Here is a 19,291-nt window from a genome sequence, read left to right on the forward strand (position 1 = left end):
ATCTGCCCGGGATTTTCTCCCAGACCTTCTTGCGAGTGCGAGCCAACCGGCAGACCCGACTGAATGGTGAGTCTTGCGCAGCCCCTCCCTTCGCCCCACCCCCGGCCTCCTCCCTCCCTCACTGCCTGCAGCTCCTGGCTTGCCTGGGTGTCTTCAACGTTAGGGCCCGTGGGTTTCCTCGCAATCACAGCGCCTCAGTATGTGCCGACCGAGGCTGCCGCCCTCAGTTTCCCCATCTGTTTAATGGAGGTGATGGTTGCCAGCTCTTGCGTGAGCCTCTCTAGGCCTTGAAGAACCCTGGGGGGCAATAAGTGGCAGAGAATGAGGAACAAGCCACACAATTCCACTTGGGAGCTCCGCTTTGAATTTGCAAACTGCTGGGACCTCACTGTACCAGCTGGCAGGGCGCTGAGAATGTTTTTCTTCCAGTTTTTAATCAGTGCCCAGTCGTGTGAATACAGCCTCTCTGCTGAGACTTGACAATGCAGTGAGATCTGGAGTTCCCACGGCAACAGGAACTAACTCATCCCAGGGCTCTTTGAGTTATCAGTCAGCCCACATTTCACAAAGGTGATCAGCGTGGGCTCAACAGCTCTTAGAGGCCTTGTCTGAAAGCACGCTGTGTATGCACTACCTGGCAGCCGCCCCCCTCCCCCCCCTTTTTGGATTCAAACCTCTGGAGCATTCCTGTTTGCTGAACAAACTGGATGATCTAGTTTTTTGTGCTGACTAGGGTGTGGTATATCTGGGGGTTGGCAGTAAGGGGCTTGAGGGTCTCTGGACCAGCTGTTAAGGCCATCGATGTTCAAGATCCTGGGTTCCTGCCACTTGGTTTCTGCTACCAGGCTGAGTCCCAGATTGGGGAAAGGAGAGCATTTATCATGGGCCAGCCGCATGTTAAGCGTCTTTATCATAACTAAGAGGGAGTGTTAACACTCCTTTTGTAGATGAGGAAACTGAGGCTGGGACAGGTGAAGCGATTTGTTGAAAAACACACAGCTGGGATATGGCCGAGCCATGGTTTGAACCAGTTAACCCACTCTAGTATTCTTGCCTGGAGAATTCCATGGACAGAGGAACCTGGTGGACTGTAGTCTATGGGGTTGCAAAGAGTCGGACAGACTGAGTGATAAACACACACCTACCTCCAGAGCCTGTGCTGCTTGGACCATGCCATGCTGCCTCCTTGGCAATACTTTGACTTTTCCTGTTAGTGGAAGCTTCCAGGTAGGGAGCACACTTTTCCGTATCATGCTTTAGTAAACTTAGTTCAGGACTTAGAAGATGGATGGCAAGAAAATAACCAAACCAAACCTGCCTTGCTTATCTGAGAATTTCCAGGTGATGCCCAGTCCATCAGGGTGCTTTCCTGGGACCACAAGGAGTTTTCTGGCATGGGTGGCTTGGGCGAGGAGAGCATCCAGTGTCCTGCCTTCCTTGGCAATCCTGTGAGATTCACCTGTTTATTCAATTATCAGTGTCTCTCATAGTCTCCTTCTTACCAGAGAGGCACTCTAGGCAGGTTAGGGGACGCACCTTTGTACTGGAGCATGGCTCCATACAGCCTTCTTGAACTCTCAGAGTCACTTGCTCAATGCCTTTCTGATATCTGGCATCCCTTCTCCACCCCAGCCCTGGCTCTAGAGTGTCAAGGTGGCTTGAGCCTGAGATTCCAAGGGTTAGGGCAGTCAAGGTGAAAGAGTCTAGATTTTTGTCCGCAAAATCGAGTGGGCACCGGAACATGGTCACATCTCCTGTAGTGAGAACAGCGGAAACAGAGGAGATGGGCCAGGCTGCGGGCCAAGGTTTCTCAAACTCCATGCTCAGTCCTTGTGGGATGGTGGCTTTCCTGTTGATTTGGGTCCTAGGGCTGCTCTGTTCTGGGGTAACTCCCTGCTTCAGGCCCTCAGGCAGGAGCTGGGGTTCCAAGTGTTGCCCTAGCACACTCACAGGATCCGTCTTTGTTGATACTGATCAGTGGGGGGCACTCTCGGGACAAGAGAGCCTTTGAAGCTATGGAGTAAGGCATGGTTTCCTGTCCTGCCTTTGCCACTTTTTAGCTACCTGGGCAACTGCCTGATTGAGCTTTAAGTATCTTTATCTGGAAAAATGCTTAATGCAACCTGGTTTCCGGATATGGAATAAAATGAGCTTCCTTGTGTAAGGCAGTTAAATCTTAACACACAGTTGAAGCTCTAAATTGTAACTTATCAGCTGTCACCCGCATCACCATTCACCAGTGTCTCACTCCCTAGCCTGCATTGATGAGACTTCCACTAGGGTCAGTATCCATGAGAAAGTTCCTTCTGGCCTTGCAGTGGGGAACCCTTCCTTCCTTGGCTGGCTCCACCCCCGCCCTAATCAGTCTGGTCTCAAAGTGGCTAGCTCTGCATCAAGGGAGGGGATAGAGGAAACAGAGTCCCTTGTTTTGACCCCTTCCTGCTTCAGTGACAGGAGGGCTGCAGAGAGGGATTAGTGAGCTAATTAGAAATGATTGCATCTCTCAGCATTAATTAGCAGTGCTGTGGGCTTGCAGTGTGCACTTTGGAATTGAGCCCCCTGTGGGACAGCATGGCAGGCAGCCCTCTGCCTCGGGGGCCTGCCAGCCCCTCTTCACTGATCAGAAATGATGGAACAGGTTCGGGAGGGCACAGTAAGGGCTACCCTCTCAGGATATCCTGGGCTGTCTGACTCAGTCCCTCTGTACCTTTATGACTGGGCCTTGATCTCCTCTTCTGTAAAATGGGACCAGTGGACCTGAGAGAAATCCTCCCTGGGATGATTCTATATAGGACACTGAGGGCTGTACCTCGGGCCTGCTGGCCCAGGAACAAAGTGGTTTTAACTGATAAGTGAACAGCTGGCCAAATCAGGCCCCTGGAGAGACTTTGGATTCTAGCCAAGAGGTGATCTCTAAAGTTGTGGGTCTTGACTCTAAAAGAGCCTGTGATCTTGGCCTTCTGGGGAGATACCTAGTAAGTGCCAAGGGGAGCATCTTTGCTCACTGGACTCAGTTGAGCACCGCAGGTACACAGCTGTGGCCAAAGAGTGGACACTGGCTGGCCTAGCACCAGTCTCCTCCCCAGGCGCTCGTGGCAGGGCCCAGACCCCAAAGGAGCTGAAGGTGCCACATAACAAGGGCGAGATTGGGCATGAGCCAGAGGGCTAATGGCTGGCAGGAGGTCAGGATATGTCAGTCCCTCTGGGACCTTGGGAGCGCCAGTGACCGTCTGCCTGTTCTGTGCTTTGTTTTTGGTTTCTCCATGCAGCTCGGATTGGGAAAATGAAACGGAGGAAGCAAGATGAAGGGCAGGTATGTCCCCTGTGCAGCCGCCCCCTGGCAGGATCGGAGCAGGAGATGAGTAGGCATGTGGAGCATTGCCTTTCTAAGGTAGAGGGGCCATCACCACCTACCCCGCCCCCTTCCCCTGACACTAGCTGCTGACTGCCTCCAATCTCTGGGCTGTTGGGTTCTCCATGTGGTCTCAGCAGCAGCTTCTTCTCTGTTCTTTGCCCTCTTCCTTTGCTTTCACTCTCCCACTCCTCCCCTGGGGCTCCAGTGGAAAATTATTGGGAAAAAGCCCAGGTCTTTGACCTCTCGATTGGTTTACTTCCAAGGAGCCCTAGAGCCGGGGGCCTGTGGGGCACACTGCAGCTGGGGGCCTGGGCTGTGCCTTCCTCGCAGGCCTTGGGGAGCAGGTAGGGACAGCCTGGGACCCGCATGATCCTGCTCTGCTCTTCACAGAGGGAAGGCTCCTGCATGGCTGAGGACGATGCCGCGGACATCGAGCATGAGAACAGCAACCGCTTTGAGGAGTATGAGTGGTGCGGGCAGAAGCGGATACGGGCCACCACTCTCCTGGAAGGTGGTTTCCGAGGTACAAGCAGCCGACACCTAGGTAGTGGCACTGTGGTGGCCAGGCCTCTGCTGGGTAGCCATCTGTGGGAGCCAAGAGGCCAGGGCTGGTGGCTGGTCATCCATTCAGCCACGTGGGAACTGCTGCTGGCAGGGCTTCTTTGTGACCGTGCTGCCTGCCTGTGATGTGCATATTAAAACGGATGTATTTGGGTGGGGAAATGGAATTGTGAGGCTGCAAGCTAAGAGTGACGAGGGGGGCTCTCCGCCTCGGGTGATGCATTGAAGGTGACAGCCAAGCCGCGTTAGCACCTGCATAAAATATTAAAGGGACGGTTATGCATTTATCACTCCATCCCTCTTAAGGCTGATAAATGAGAATCCAGCAACCTGCTGTACACCTCCAGCACTGGGGGCCCCGAGGGCTTCCAGGCAAACACATTGGATTTTCCTCCTCCTCCTCCTCAGCCCCACGTCAGGGAAATCAGTTGCAGAGGAGAGAGTGAGTTATGGCAAAATTTGACCTCCCATGAGCTTCATTGGTGAATCTAATTTTACCTGTGATCCCATCCCTTCTCCCTGGGCGCCCTCTGCCCTGAAGCAAGAGGGGCCTGTGCCCAGCTGCTCCTGCTTCCCTCGGGCTTGCTGCAGAGGGCTCTACAGGGACCTCCCCAGCTCCACTGCCCACCTGGATCCTTGGAGACAAATGGTTTGGCCCAATGGAAGTCTCCCACCCCCACCAGGTTAAATAGCAGACTGGTAGGAACCCAAGAAGCGTGTCCTCTTGTTGATGCTTCCTGCCTTGGGCAGGGTGAAGGGGGAGCTGTCTTGCTTCCCAGCCTCCAGCTCATCGCTCTTTCTGTGCACAAGCACAGCTGGCACTGCAGCTTGTGGTCATTAAGTGAGCCAATCTGCTTCCCATCTGCCTCCAGTTCTCTGGGCAGCTCCCTTGGGAGTAGTGCTGTGTCTGGTCCCTTGGGAATATCGCGGCAGCTCAGAGGAGGGTCTCTGCCTAACTGGGGCTATGCTTCTAGGGCTGTTGATGAGAAGTGGTCCCTACAGTGCCATCCAGGGCAAACTGGCTCCCTGAAGAGGCCACAAGCCCAGGTGTGGCATTATGCCTCCGGTCTTCTCTCACATTGGCAAAATGTAAATGAGAAAGGTTAATCAGACCAAACTGAGGACTGAGCTAGAGAATGTCCATTGGCCATTTCCCTCTGGTCCTGTCCTAGAGTTTCTGAGGCCCAGAGAGCCCTGAAGCTAGGGATCCTGTGACTTGTACTCACAGGTGTCCCTGGCCAGTTCCAGGATACTGTGCTGGGTTCGCTCTGTTGGTGGCTGCAGATTTTCATGTCTTCCATTGCTGTGGCAGCTTCTTGGTGAGGTTACTGATGGCTTCTGGGCTCCAGACAGGCTTAGGAAGATGAAGCCGCATGGGGCCTGCTCATACAACCATGTACTTCCCAGGCCCTGGGACCTACTTGCAGAGCGGGTGTGAGGGGCTCTTCAGCCCTGGGCGGGTGTCAGTTTTCCCTGAGTGTTTACATGGTGAGGTGGTTCCTTTCAAGAATTCCTGAGAGGAGTTCAAAGGGGGTTTTTCTTTGAGCGATTTGGAGAGCGAGAATGAGAGTGAGACTTGAAGAGGGAACAGGGGCCGGAGGTGCCTTTATCTGCAGAGAATTGCTCCCGCTTTCCTGATAGAAGCTGCTGCCGCCTCTTAAACAGCTTAGTGCAGTCAAAAGACAGACAGACTTGAAAGGCTGTTTTACAGCGAGATCAGCAGGGGCCACGAGGCAGAGAGCAGGGCGCAGTGGAGCGGAGGAGGCTGAGGCTCCTCGGTAGGGGGGTGCTATCAAAGGAGGCCCTGGCTGATCCTGACCGCCTCTGCCCCTGAAACCTTGTCTGCAGAAGCTGACCATCTGTCAGTCTACCCTTCTTGGCCAGGACCGAGAGGCCTCAACTCTTGGGGGGTTGGGTGTGGCCCCGCCAGGCGGCCTGGTGTCAGTGCAGCGCATTGATCGCCCGCCGGGCGGGCTGGGCCGCAAGCCGGGCAGCGCGTGCTTAATGTGATTGAAAGGCAGTTAAAATGGCGGTGACCTTTTCAGGAGGAATTAGATTGCCTGCCAAGACCGGTTAGAGGGAGTGATAACGCCAGTTGAAGAAGCTGCCCAGCCGGCTTCAGAGAGAGGGAGCAGAGGCAAGATGAGCAGGCGAGCGGCGAGGCCCATTTAAGCCACTGTGCGTGCTGACAGAACAGAGATTGCTGTCCTTGTTAGATATGAAAGAATTGAAGAATTGCACATAAGTTCCTGTATCTGATCATCACCTATCCCTCCTCCCAGACCAGGGCCCCTTCGTCCTCAGCATGGCTTCCCATCAGGCCCAATGGGGGCTGATCTGGTGGAGCAGATGAGTTCCTTTGAATGTAATGTGCCGCAGAGCCAATGAACAAGCAGGAATTTTTGGTGGGATACTTGACTGAGGAGAATGGGCCTTGGAGATGGGACCTGTGATTACTGAGACCCAGAGAGCTCAGGCCTGGGAGGGCTTGGAATTGGTATTGTAGGACCAAATGAAGGATCAGACAGAACAGGTAAGGACTGGGATAGGTCCAGATAGACGTGGATCTTCAAGAGCCTAAAAGAAGAGATACTGAAAGGTTTCAAGAGAGTAGTTTGAAAGAAACGTTTGTTTAGGAAACATGGTGGCCTTCTCAGTTCTAGGGGACACCCTGGGCTGTGTGCGTGAGGTGTGGGTTGTCCTCTCTGAACCTTGGGTTTGCTAGCCTGCTAGTGCTGTTTTTGCCCACTCAGTTATAATTGCATAAAGGGCGGCGCACAGACCTTAGTGCTTCACCAACATTTCCCTTAAAGAGTTCAGCATTGGCGGGGGGAAAGACACTCTTCAGGCACCCCATGCCAGCCCTGGGCAGAGCAAGGGGCCTCTAGGTTGGGCCACAGTGGGAACCAATTATACAACCCCTGGGGACAAACCCGTGCCTGCCTGAATTCCAAGGAGGTATGTGACAAATGAGCCCGGCTTTCCTCATTGCCTATCCCCAACTCCTGGTCTCGGACAAGAGACCTGTGATGGGAGCCTTGATCCTTCCTCTGTCTTGTTTGCCAGTGAATGTTCACTTTGCTGGATTAGGGAGCCTAGAGCTCATTATCTCTGGGATGGACAGGCTGGTGAAAGGACATGGAACAGTTGGCTTCAGATGACGTGACAGTGATGTAATGGGCCTTTGGGTGACAAGGTGGAGGGATTTCCCAGGAGGCAGCAGGAAGTGGAAGGTGCTGCAGCTCAGTCTTGCAGCCCTGGAAGGAACTGCGTCCCTGGAATCCAGCATTGAGCCCCTTTGAATCAAACAGGTGGAAGGGTAGAGACAGGGACGCTACTAAGAGAAACCGCTGTCCAGGCCTCTGCCCTGCCCCGATCTTCGCCTAGGGACTGCATCTTACTTGAGTTCTTGCCTTGGATTTAGACTGGTTCCATGTGGCCTGGAATGAGATACCATGGGGAGGAAAGGTGGGGCAGCTGTGGCGCAGATCTGTTAACTGGCTGTTGCTTGGTAAAACTTCAGTGCCAGATTGTGGGTCAAGGGGTTGAGAGGTGTTGTGAGTCCAGGGCCTGGAGAAATTGGCCTGGCCTTAGCTGCTGCCTCCTTATGCGTGTTGATTTCCAAAAGATGGGAGCCCCAGATTCTCAAAATGTCCCCCAGGGCAACCCTGCTGCCTGGTATAGTCAGTGACAGGTGCTAGAACAGCCAACTGCTGGAGGCAGTCTTGGAACGGAGTGTGTCCAGGCTGCCGCTTTCTACCTCCTTACCACCCTGAGTTAGAACTTGTTTGGTGGGAGGAGCAAGGAGGGGTGGCAAGGAGCAGGGCACCTTCTGTCCCCTGTGGCAACTGACGGGGATTTAATCGCCTTTTGGAAACACAATTGTTAAGCCGGGACAGAGGGAGTACAGGCAGAAGGAGCAAGTATCAATGGTTTTAAACGGCGTCTGTCTCTCTGCGCCTCTCCTGACGTGAGGCAATGAAACGCGTTATCGAGGAGGCCCGGAAAGTGGCTAAGTGCGTTTGACACACGCCAACTCCCTGCCTCCACACTGGATAATTGCATTGTCAACTGTTCAGCGAGGTGGCAGGTGACACTGCAGGCCGATTGATTGTCCCGCATCGCAGCTCCCCAGACTGTCAGCTCCCCAATCGATGGCGTTTACACAAGACACCGTAACTGCATCTGTAACTAATTCCAGTGTAAAACTCTCCGGAAGCTGCTGCTGCGCACCCCCCCTTCTCCCCTCCTTTGGAGAGCACGGGCTTCTGGAGGCCCCAGGACGCCTTTCTCCCTGGGCTTTGGTTTTGTTGGGAACAGCAGGTGAGGAAATCGATGGCTCCTTTTTTGTGGTTTCAAGTTCCAGGACGTTACTGCCCCTAGTCAGTGGGCATCTCCAGTTTCACAATCGATCATCTGATCAATTGATCAAATTAACGCTGATTTTTTTTTTTCCTTCTCTCTTTGTGATGACCCAAGAAGAAATGAGTTTATGAGAGATGGGACATTTTTATAAAATTTAAGCTTTGCTTATCATTTATGCGCTTAACCCTCTGCCTCTCTATTGCTAAGTATCCACTTGGAGGGAAGAGGTTTTTTTTTAACTGCCCGCCCTCCCTAGACCAGGCCCCCACTGCTGAGCATCACTGATCATCAGGGTTAGTTTGCCTGTGGAGAGCACCCAGCCCTTCATGGGTCTGAGCCACAACACGGGGACTCCCCGGTGACTGAAGAGTGCTGTGGGTCATCTTGCGGGGTCTGAAGGCAGTCCCTGCCCTGGATAGGAGCAGCAGGAGTGGCAGCTTGCCTGTTACTCTGGAGCTTCACAGAGCAGGAGCCAGAGGCTTGGGAAGGCGTTCTCTGTGCCATCTTGCTTCTGAGTACTGGCTTGGGATATTCTAGCAGCTGAGAACATAAAATGACTGTGGAGCTTTCTCAAAGTATGTGTGGGAGGGGGGCAAGCTGGCGGGGGCCCTGTCTGCATAAAATGGCTTTATGGCTGTTTCTTTTTATTATGATTCTGCCAGAAGTCAGCAAGTGACATTTCATTAAGAAAATAAAGTTTAATGTGCTGGGAAGGAGGTTGGAGTTGGCTGGGGCAGCGCAGGAGTGAAATTGGCAGTGGCAGCCTGTTCTGAACACCTGAGGGGTAGGGAGAGGCTCCCAACATCTGTCTGCTGGAGGAGGGGGTCAGGTCAGAGTCGGCTGTCTGACCAAAGGCAGGCCTTTTCCTTGGCGAACAAGATGTGTCGTGCTCTCCATCCTGTTAGCGTGGTCGGAGAAGGAGATTGTTGCCCACCTGAGAGATGGGGTCTGAGAGGTGAGGTTGTGGCCAGAGAGGTTTCTACAGGCCACCAGCTGATCAGGCCTGGGCCTGCCTCTGGCACAGGGCTCCCAGCACCTAACGGAACAGCACCATCAGCATTTAGCTGTCACTGCTCGGGGGTGTTACGTGGCACCTGTCGTGGGCTCGGCCAGCTCTGTGCTGGGTGATGCTTAGATCACAGACTTAGGCTTTTAATCTGATGAGCAACAGTGACAATACATGGTAATACATGTGAATTTGGAGTTGTACAGAAGCCTGGGTGGACACCACAGAAGGGGCCCCCTCTGTAGAAATGTCTAGGGAAGTCTCATCTGTACTCAGCACCTTGAGCATAGGAATCAGATCAGGAAACAACGTCCTCAGTGTCAAGCCAGGCGGAGGATGAGTTCAATGAAGTTTGAGAGAATGTTGAAGCAAGTTCACTCAGGAAGTATTTAAAGAGCAACTATTATGTGCAGGCACCATGAATGGAAGGCATGATTGAGAAGAGTCAGACTTGCAGAATGAGCAGGAATGTGTTCCGTAGACCAAGAGGGAGACGTTTCTAGGCAGAGATAACAGGAAGTACAAAGGCCTAAAGTGAAAGTGAAGTGAAGTCTCTCAGTCGTGTCCGACTCTTCGCGACCCTGTGGACTGTAGCCCACCAGGCTCCTCTGCCCATGGGATTCTCCAGGCAAGAATACTGGAGTGGGTTGCCATTTCCTTCTCCAGGGGATCTTCCCAACCCAGGGATTGAACCCAGGTCTCCTGCATTGCAGACAGACACTTTAACCTCTGAGCCACCAGGGAAGCCCAGGGACATGAGAAAACACAGGCCCTGGGAACCAAAATAGCTGTGTTCCACCAGACTACAGAGACCTGGTCCAGGCCTGGCAGGCAACGAGACTGCAGAAAGACTTCTGGCCACTGGGCTGCTTTACGTGTGGCGAAGCCTGGACTTTTCCTGGCAGTTTGAGAGTGCCCCATTGTCTCAGGTTTGCCATGGGAGCCACTCTGGGCTGAGGAGTGGTGCTAGGATTCTCGGCTTTGCTTCTCACGCACCCACCAGGCAGGGCTGGGCAGGGTCTAGCCAAGCCGTAGATGTGAGGCTGACTGCTGAGCTGCATGCGCTTGGGCGGGGGCTGCTTGGCAGGGCTCGAGGGGTACAGGCTCTAAGTGAACCTGATGGCTACATTCTGATTGATGGCGGAGTTTGTCTCCCAAACTGTCAGAGGGTTTATAGAGGTGCCACTCACCCACAAGGTGGGAATTGCTTGTCAGGACACTTGGCTGTGAATAGGAGACAGAGCTGTAACTTGGTGTTTTCTCAGCTTAATGGCCCCGCTGCTGACCCGCCTGCTGCCTTGAGTTTGTTTGTGCCTCAGTGTGGAGGGCAGATGAGGACTGGCAGGCAGGGGTGGAGCAGGGCAGTACCTGTAAGCTCTCTGTTTCCCTGGTGCTGCTTACTTCTGGGATGGGTGGGCCCGTTGTGAGACCAGAAACCGGAGGTGTAGGATAGAGAAGGATCAGGAAGAAAGTGCATTTGAAACGGGCTTGAAAGATGGAGAACATTCCAGATGGAGAGAGAGCATGAGCCAGACAGACAGGGTGACTCTGGAGGTGGAGTAAGTCTGTCCGTGTATATGGGACTTAGGGAGCGAAATGAGAGAAGGTGAAGAAGTGGGGGCATCCAGAGCGTAGCAAGTCTGGCTTAAGAGTAGGAATTGGTCGCAGGCACAGTGAGGAGCCGCAGGCAGTGCTGGAGCAGGGGAAAGAAGGGTCTGGACTCTGTGGCGACAGGACGAAGCAATAGATGAGAGGCTTGGCAACCCACTACAAGCCTGTTGCCTTCATGAATGTGTAAGACGCTGAAAGTGGGAAGAATGGACAAGAAATTTCTGAGATCATTGGGCAGAACTCCGAGCTGCTTTGCATCGATTCCACTCACCCCAGACCCCATCGCTTTCAGTCCTTTTTGTCCCCAGCAGGGCTACTCCACTGGCTCATGTGATGTGGTCCGAGACCAGAACCACTGGGAGAAGGCAGGGGCAGGGAGGGAGAAGCTGCTTTGTGGTCCCTGGCCCTGGGCTATCAGGAAGGGTGGTTCTGGGAGTCAGAACATAAAGCAGGTGAGTGGGCCTGGGGCAGCTTCAGCCACTCAGCCCCTTGCATCACCACCACCCCTCCCACCACTGGCCAAGAGTCTGCCTGTTGCTGTGCCAGATACACCTTGGTGGGGTCAGCTGCCTGCCCCGCCCTTGGCCCTGCCTCTGCCCAGCTGGGTTGCCTCCAGGGACTTCTCTGAGAAGCAGGTGTGCATGCCTGTCCTCCCTCGGCTGTCCCTTCTTAATCCCTTTATAACTGCACTTGTCCAGGAATCTGGGCTGAGTGAGGTGGGGATGAATAATTAATGTCAGGCGCTTCAGACACCAAATATTTGAACAGCTGCCTGGTGTTTTTGCTGGCAAGGACCTGCCGGCCAAAATCAGGACATTGGCTGAGGGTTCCGCTGTATGGCTCTGACAGGCCTTTGCCAGCCTACTCTCCCCTCTGGTAGTCTTGCCAGGCTGGACAATGGGACATGGGATGCCCAGGTCCTGGGTTGGGGTTGTAGACCTGTCTGTCCTCTTCCCACTCTTCTTAGATGTGGAAGACAGGTAGACAGCAGGCCTAGACTAGGTGTCTCCTGAGAACTTGACATAATGTACGAATGGGCTGCTTTATGAGCAGAGATCATGGAGCAGCAGGCAGTGCAGGAAAGGCTGAGGTATGCAGAGTGAAAAAGAACTGTAATGTCAGAATCAAGAGCACCCAAGCACGCTCTATTCCCCAAGCCCAAGTTTCTGCCGGGCCTTACCTAGCCCCAAACCTGACCCCTACCTTAGGAAACAAGGGGGATCCTTGGCCTCGTCTTGCTGGCCCCGGCCCTCCTCACACCCTGCTTCCCACAGGCTCTGGCTTCATCATGTGCAGCGGCAAAGAGAATCCAGACAGTGACGCTGACTTGGATGTGGATGGGGATGACACTCTGGAGTATGGGAAGCCACAGTATCCTTGGGGCACTGCGGGACAAGGCGGGACTGGTGGGACAGACCAAAGGGAATAAGAAAAGTCACAAGCACCTGGAGTCACTCATCCACACCAAAACTCCCAGGGTCAGTGTCTCAACTTGGGCCAGGGGCAGCCCTCCTGGGGATTCAACCCTCACGGCCCACCACAAACTAGGATCCATTGTCCTTGACCACCTTGCCAGATACACGGAGGCCGATGTCATCCCCTGCACAGGCGAGGAGCCTGGCGAAGCCAAGGAGAGAGAGGCACTGCGGGGCGCAGTCCTAAAGCAAGTGTGGGCACAGGCTTGGGCGGGTGGGAGAAAGGGAAGGGAGGCCCTGAGGCGAGGGTCCACCCGGTGCCCGCCCTCAGGGCTGTCCCTTCGGGGCTCACTTTGTCCTTCCTCCTTCCTTCCTCTAGTGGTGGCCCTCCCAGCACACGCATCACACCTGAGTTCTCTAAATGGGCCAGTGATGGTAAGTCCTGACCCAGGTTAGCAGGGGCAGACGGGGGTGGCCACTGATTCAAGCCCAACCGCTCATCTGTGCTGCCCGTCTGGCCAGAGTGTGAGTCCTCTGTCTGTCCCAGCAGAGATGCCATCCACCAGCAACGGTGAGAGCAGCAAACAGGAGGCCATGCAGAAGACCTGCAAGAACAGCGACATTGAGAAGTGAGTGGCCAGCGGGGAGACCGACTCCAGGGACCGCGGCTCCGTGGGAGGGAGGGGGCCCTTCGCTAACAGGAAGGCCTGCTGCCCTGGCACACAGCCGGCAGTGGGGCCCAGCTGGTGCTGAGCGTGACTCTCTGAATTGATCACTAGGCCATGGCCCCGGGAGCGTTGGTGGAGGGAGGAGCAGGCGGCCTGCCCGCCTGCCTGCTGCAGAGGCCTCCACCCGGGGAATGTGATGTATGGCCGCCCAGCCCAGCCGGCACACTTGATTCATCTCCAGTTTCTGTTTCTTAATCGGGAGCTAAATTGGTTTCATTTTTCTTGTCCCGGGTGGCGCTTGCAGTGTGGGTTTTAGGCAGGAGTATTGGGTCTCATCACTTCTGGTAGGAGTTTTCGGCCCGCATTCTCTGGCAGCGGAAAAGGAGATCCGTTAGCACTTCCCCCAAGGTTGGGCCATCCCTGGCCTGGATCCCCAGAAGCCACCAGGATTCGAAAGCAGCAGCACACCTTACTGCCTTTCCAGTAGCCCAGGCAGGCCAGTTCTGGCCCCAGGAGGTGGCACTGTCCAGTTCTGGCTGCCTGGAGCTGCTGCCGCTGTTGGCCATTGCCTAATTCCTCACACCTGCCCCTCCCTCCTCTGAAGGCTAGGTTGCCTGGGGTTAAAAGGCAGCCTCTTCATTCCAGGGCCAGTGTTCCATCTTGCCTCCTGCCAGGAGAGTGGATTGCAGGCCAGTGCAGGGCCGGGTCGGCGGCCCAGGGTCACCTCCCATTTGTTTCCCTCCATTTTGTGTTGTCATAAATTCATTCCAGCCCGTTGTGGTTGATCAGTTTATCTCGGCCAGGGCCGCGAGTGCTGCTGGCATGATGTATGGGCCGCGGCGCGGGGCCCGGCTGCCCATGAATCACCGCAGCTGCTCCGTGTCAGCGCCGGAGCGGGCCGCACGGGTTCGGTGCAACCAGCTTGGGGGGAGAGGAATGACGTATGGATGTTTATTTAATAATTCTCTCCTACTCCAGCTGAGCGGGGCGGGCGGGGCTGTAAGGGGCGCCTACCCTCATCTGGAGGGGCTGCTCATAAATCAGAAAGACAAGATCATTAATCAGGGATGGCGCCGGAGGGGGAGGTGGGGGCCGGAGCCAGTGGCCATCCAGTGGTCCTACCCCACTGAGGGCTGGGGAAGCTGGGCTTTCTGTCCCACCTGTATGAGCACGAGCACCCGTGGGCAGGGCCCTCGGGGATGAGTTGGGGGCCAGCTCAGTCATGTGCAGAGATCTTCGACAGGTCTGGCCCTTCAGTCCCCGTGACGTCTCTCCCAGACACGGTATGGGTTCCCATCCTGGATCTTCTTCACATCCAGGGGAAGGAGAAACACAGGATACATGGCTTCTTCTAAGAAATTCTCCACCTCATGCCTTCAAGGGGCTCTGGAATAGCTCGCAACCTCCCTGAATCGGGGGTCTGGAGGATTGGGTGTTTCGCTAGAGCAAAGAGTAAAGGCCAGTTATGTGCTGAGCAGATCCACCATGGGGATGGAGAGGCCTTGGAGATGGGAGTGGGAAATGGCTCTTCTGGACTCATGGCTTTTGCCTTCCTAGCTCTAGCTCATTCTCTGGTTTAGGGTTTTCGAGTTAGTGTTCTACTCTGGGGTAAGCTGCCCCCAGTTCCAGGCCTTGGTTTCCCAATCATTGAAGTAACCACACAGGATCAGCCTGGTCCTTGGAGAGAAAGGAAGTATAGCTACCCATCCTTGTCTCCCTGCCAGGAACATACCAGCAATCTAGATGGGGGTGGCACATACCGCATTGGGCAGACTGCCAGGGGGAAGACTCAGCTGTGCAAGTGCGTGTGAGGAAGGAGAGTGTGGCAGCGGCTTTCCAGAGCTGGAAAGCTGAAGGGATGCTCCCAGGAAACCCACCAGTGCCAGAAGGAGTTGTAGTCAGAGCCTTTCTCAGGTTGCTTGGAGAGAGGCAAGGCAGAGAGAGCCATGGACTGCTGGAGTGATGGATCTGGAGCGTCTCTGATCAGGGACACAGCCATCAGGGCAACGCATTCTGTGTCACTGCTGGTGCCCCTTTAAGAGAGAACGGTCAGAGATCAGAGTTCGCCGCTGCCCATTAAGTGTTTCCCACCATCCTCACATGCCCCCTGTTACACCTACGCCCAGCAGGGACAGACTGCCTGGAAGCTTTCAGGCTTTCTGGGCCTGCTGCACCCCCAGGCTGGCAAGACAGACCACCCCCTAGGAGATGGTCCTAGCCCACATACCGCCCTTGTGATTCTACCTCAGCTGACTGAGTACACCTTCTAAACCTCAGCTCTTACCCTTTACAGCCCTCCTCCAATATCCTCAAGTACTTGCTGTAAATCGAGTGTAAGATAAACTTCCTTTTCTGATTGTGGCATCTGGGGTCGTCTTGGACACTGGGTTCCCAGTGTAGCAACCTTCTGCTTGTCCACAAGTGAGTCTTCCAGCCAGATGGGGCCAGGGGCCCTTGGCCTTGGTTCCCACTGTTTTCTCAGCCTGGAGGCCTATCTCCTGGTTGCCAGTGTAGAGTAATGGCTATTCACGCTGTTACTGGTTGATTCCAGAATCAGTCTGCCGGGGTTTGAATCCCATCTCCCCCGCTCTATGTGAACCTTGGGTAGTCTACTTAAGTTTCTGTGCTCTTGTTGTCTTTGTAGAGTTGTGTCTGACTCTGCAGCCCACGGACTGTAGCATGCCAGACTCCCGTCCTGCACTGTCTCCCAGACCGTGTCCATTGAGGCAGTGATGCTATCTAACAGTCTTTGCCTCCCCCTTCTCCTTTTGCTTTAGTCTTTCCCAGCATCAGGGTCTTTTCCAGTGTTCCTTCATATATAAAATGGGAGTGTTAGGATCTCCCCATGGGGTTTTTGTGAGGTGTAAATAAGATAATTTTTAATCCCTCAGTAAAATTCCTGGCATTTAGTAAGTGTTTAATAAATTTTAGCTCTTTTATTTGTATTATGTCATTATTCCCTGAAGCTCATCTCCAGTACCATCTTTTCTACTCCTCCAGGAAACATTCCTCCCCCTGTAAGCTCTTCTGGGTTCTGTTGACTTGTTTTAGGAGTGGTGGGAAAGATCACTCCTTAGAATTGTCCGAGCTGTTCCCTGTTCAGTATCACAGCTCAGAGAGTTCAGGAAGTTGCAGGGCTTGTGCAGGGATTGGACAGCAGGTGAGGACCACCAGGACATCTGACATGCCTAGGAAGAAACAGCTAGGAGCTGTTGATGTAGGCTAGACCTCCAGCCCAGGGACCTAGATTATGTGGGCCCCCTCAGATCACCATCGCTCGCTCTCCCTGGGGGTTAGACCTGCTGTTTCTCCAGCAGGTGTTTACTCACGCCCCCATGCCTGGAGTGGGGCTGATGTCCAGAGTCAGTATTGGTGGAGTGATCATCTCGCCCTCGGGGAAGCGAGTCTGGCAGAGGAGACAGGCATTTGCAGTTGTACTACTGTAGTGCCGTCCAGCACAGGGGCTGGAAGAGCACAAAAGGGGCAGCCCCACCAGTGGTACTGGCCGAGGCTTGGAAAAGGTTTCTGGGAGGAGGTGGGGACTAGGCCTGAATGATGAGATGGAACTAGAGAGTTAGGAGGTGGGGTGACCCAGAAGCAGCAGAAAGTACTTGAGAGGCCAATGAGTGAAAAATGCTGGGGCGTGTGGAAGAACTCCAGCATTGGACGTGGATGGAACGCGAGGCACGTGGTAGGGTGCTGAGGCACATGGCTGGTGGGGGCAGGCCAAGGAGGCCCTCATAAGCTTGTAGGAGTTTGCTAGAGCTTTATGCTGAGATAGACGCTGAAATGTTGGAAATGTCAGTAGAAGTGGTCGGGCTTGCAGAATCGTAGGTGCCAGAAGAATGGAGGCAGAGGGGCCATTCGGGTTGGTATAATGCACAGAGTCATGAGCACCTGAACTACAGGTGGCAGCGTGGAAAGGAGTGGAGATGCCAAAGATGTGAGGAGCTGGATGTCAGGGGTGACTGGGAAGGAGTAGTTTCGAGAATGGTTCCCAGGTGTCTGGTTTAGAAATTCACCAGGATGGAGGTACAGGAGCCAGGCGGGTGAGGGGCACAGGTCTGGAATGTGGAGTTTGTGGATCTAGGATGTGAGTGGGATTGGGGAGCAGGGAGGTCTGAGAGACATGGGTACATGTGGTTCTGGAACTCAAGGAAGGTGTGGGCTGGAGGTTCAAATTAGAGATGCCAGCCTGCTGCCTGCGCAACTGTGCCATCCTCCTCACAGAATCACCGAAGATTCAGCTGTGACCACGTTTGAGGCCCTGAAGGCTCGGGTCAGGGAACTTGAACGGCAGCTATCTCGTGGGGACCGTTACAAATGCCTCATCTGCATGGTGAGAGGAAGGGAACCTCGCATGTCCCTGCTTGGGCCTCAGTGCTCCCTGGGGGTTGGAGAGGGTCTCTGCCCAGTGAACTGGGCCCTTCAAAGGGTGGGACGCCTCAGAGTGACCCCTCCCTTCTCTGCCGGTCTTCTCCCTAGGACTCATACTCGATGCCTCTGACGTCCATCCAGTGTTGGCATGTGCACTGTGAGGAGTGCTGGCTGCGGACCCTGGTGAAGTGGTCTGGGGGTTGGGAGTGGGTAGCCTTTCGGGTTACTGCCCAGAGGTCCATGCTAATGCTTGAGCCTCCCTCGGGGGGAGGAAGAACAAGGAGCAGGCAGAGCAGAACCACAGACCACAGCCTGATTCCAGGATACTCATCCCCAAGCTCATGAGCCTCTCCCCTCCCCCACACCAGGCTTATCCAGTTCTCCCCAACCATGGGGTCTCTGCTCCCTTTCCCAGCCCCCACCCTGGAGGGCCCCCGTGTTACACATAGCAGTGAGATCCCCGGTCAGGAGGAGGCTGGGTGTGGGTAAGCAGGACCAGGGCCTCAGCCCCTCCCCCTCCCATTACTAAGCTCCTTCTGCTCCTGCCCCTGTTCTTCGCTCAGGAGCAGCCATTAAAATGTCGCCCGGAGACAGCAATAAAAGGCCCGGACGTGGGCTCTGTGTCCTGATCAAAGGCCTCGTGTAATCTCGTTAGGGCCGCGGCAGCCACAGCTGGACCCAGCCTTGTTCTCATTACCGGGGCTCCCGCTGCGGGCCTAGCCAGGCGGTTTGATCCTGGCGTCCCCCCAACACAGGAGCGTGCCTGCCTGCTCACAGAGGCTGCCCAGGCCTCCCCAGCCCTCGTGGACAGGACCAGTCCAAAGTCCCAGCACACATCGGGTGCAGGGAGACATGGCTGCAGGCCTGGGTGCACACGATCAAATGTGTGGGCCGGGGTCTAACCAGAGGGCCCTGCCCTGCCCCATTCTCCCCGCAGGGCGCCAAGAAGCTCTGCCCCCAGTGCAACACCATCACAGCGCCTGGAGACCTGCGGAGAATCTACTTGTGAGCCGGCCACCCCAAGCAGGCCTTGCTCCAGCGCCACGCCTGCCCCACCTGCGACGAGACGCCCCCTTGTACATACTTGCACACAGGTTCCCCATGTACATACATGCACACACATGAACATGCACACACACAGGACTCTGGAGCCAGAATGGAGGCTGAGGCCCAGGCCCTGCCTGCTGGCTCCCACCAAGATTGGGGGTCATACCTGTTCCAGGTTCTGTTCCCAGAGTGGGGCAGGGAGGTGGGGGTGGGGGGAGTATTGTCAAGCAAGGCTCCTGAGATCCAGCCCCCAGACGGACAGACATGCAAACACCAGACTGAAGCACATGTAATATAGACTCTGTATGTTTACAATGTTGTGTATAAATGGGACAGCTACCCCCCCCCCCCCCCGCCCCTTCCCCATCCCCTGGTTGTATGATTTTCTTCTTTTGTTAAGAAGGCCTGGAGGCAGCGCCTCCTTGAGGGCTGGCTGGGGGCTCGGCCCATCCGCCTTGGGGTGCCTGCCTCACTCCTTCCCAGTCCCTCCCCTCTCCCATGTGCTCGCTGTTCAGTGGTGTATATTTCTTCTCCCAGACGTGGGGCATGTGCCCCAAGGGACGTGATCCTCTCCTTAGTCTTAGCTCCTGGGGCTCTTGGTAAGGAGTTGGGGGAGGGGGGAGGCACAGGCGTGGGAACCGAGCTGAAGCAGGGGCTGAGACTGGGCTGGACAAAGGGTGCTTCTGGCTCCCCAGCCTTCCGCAGAGAACCTTTCCTGGGATTAGAGCTGCTCTTCCCGGGAAAAGTGTGGTCTTCCCGGGAAAAGTGTGGTCTCCCCTGCCCTGTGGGCCCCATGGTGTGATGCTGTGTCTGTATATTCTATACAAAGGTACTTGTCCTTTCCCTTTGTAAACTACATTTGACATGGATTAAACCAGTATAAACA

The 19,291-nt window shown here is 54.9% G+C and overlaps 1 protein-coding gene across 16 annotated transcripts in view; it reads left to right on the forward strand.

Moving 5' to 3' along the window:
- The window catches only part of RNF220 (ring finger protein 220), a 269,444-nt gene extending 250,153 nt beyond the window's left edge, over nucleotides 1-19,291 (forward strand). For 2 of the 16 annotated variants that reach the window (XM_027969102.2, XM_042239976.2), the window contains 10 exons: nucleotides 24-66; nucleotides 3,270-3,391; nucleotides 3,746-3,878; nucleotides 12,173-12,269; nucleotides 12,475-12,561; nucleotides 12,693-12,748; nucleotides 12,864-12,942; nucleotides 17,212-17,320; nucleotides 17,467-17,541; nucleotides 18,296-19,291. In XM_027969102.2, coding sequence (XP_027824903.1) covers nucleotides 24-66; nucleotides 3,270-3,391; nucleotides 3,746-3,878; nucleotides 12,173-12,269; nucleotides 12,475-12,561; nucleotides 12,693-12,748; nucleotides 12,864-12,942; nucleotides 17,212-17,320; nucleotides 17,467-17,541; nucleotides 18,296-18,367 — 873 coding nt within the window. In that variant the 3' untranslated portion in view covers nucleotides 18,368-19,291. Of the gene's footprint in view, nucleotides 1-23; nucleotides 67-3,269; nucleotides 3,392-3,745; nucleotides 3,900-12,172; nucleotides 12,377-12,474; nucleotides 12,568-12,692; nucleotides 12,749-12,860; nucleotides 12,943-13,092; nucleotides 15,921-17,211; nucleotides 17,321-17,466 lie in introns of those variants that run through there. The other 14 variants (XM_027969098.2, XM_027969099.2, XM_060403282.1 and 11 more) reach the window with 14 other exon arrangements.

This window comes from Ovis aries, chromosome 1, assembly GCF_016772045.2.
Source record: "Ovis aries strain OAR_USU_Benz2616 breed Rambouillet chromosome 1, ARS-UI_Ramb_v3.0, whole genome shotgun sequence".
Classification (NCBI taxonomy): Eukaryota; Metazoa; Chordata; class Mammalia; order Artiodactyla; family Bovidae; genus Ovis; species Ovis aries.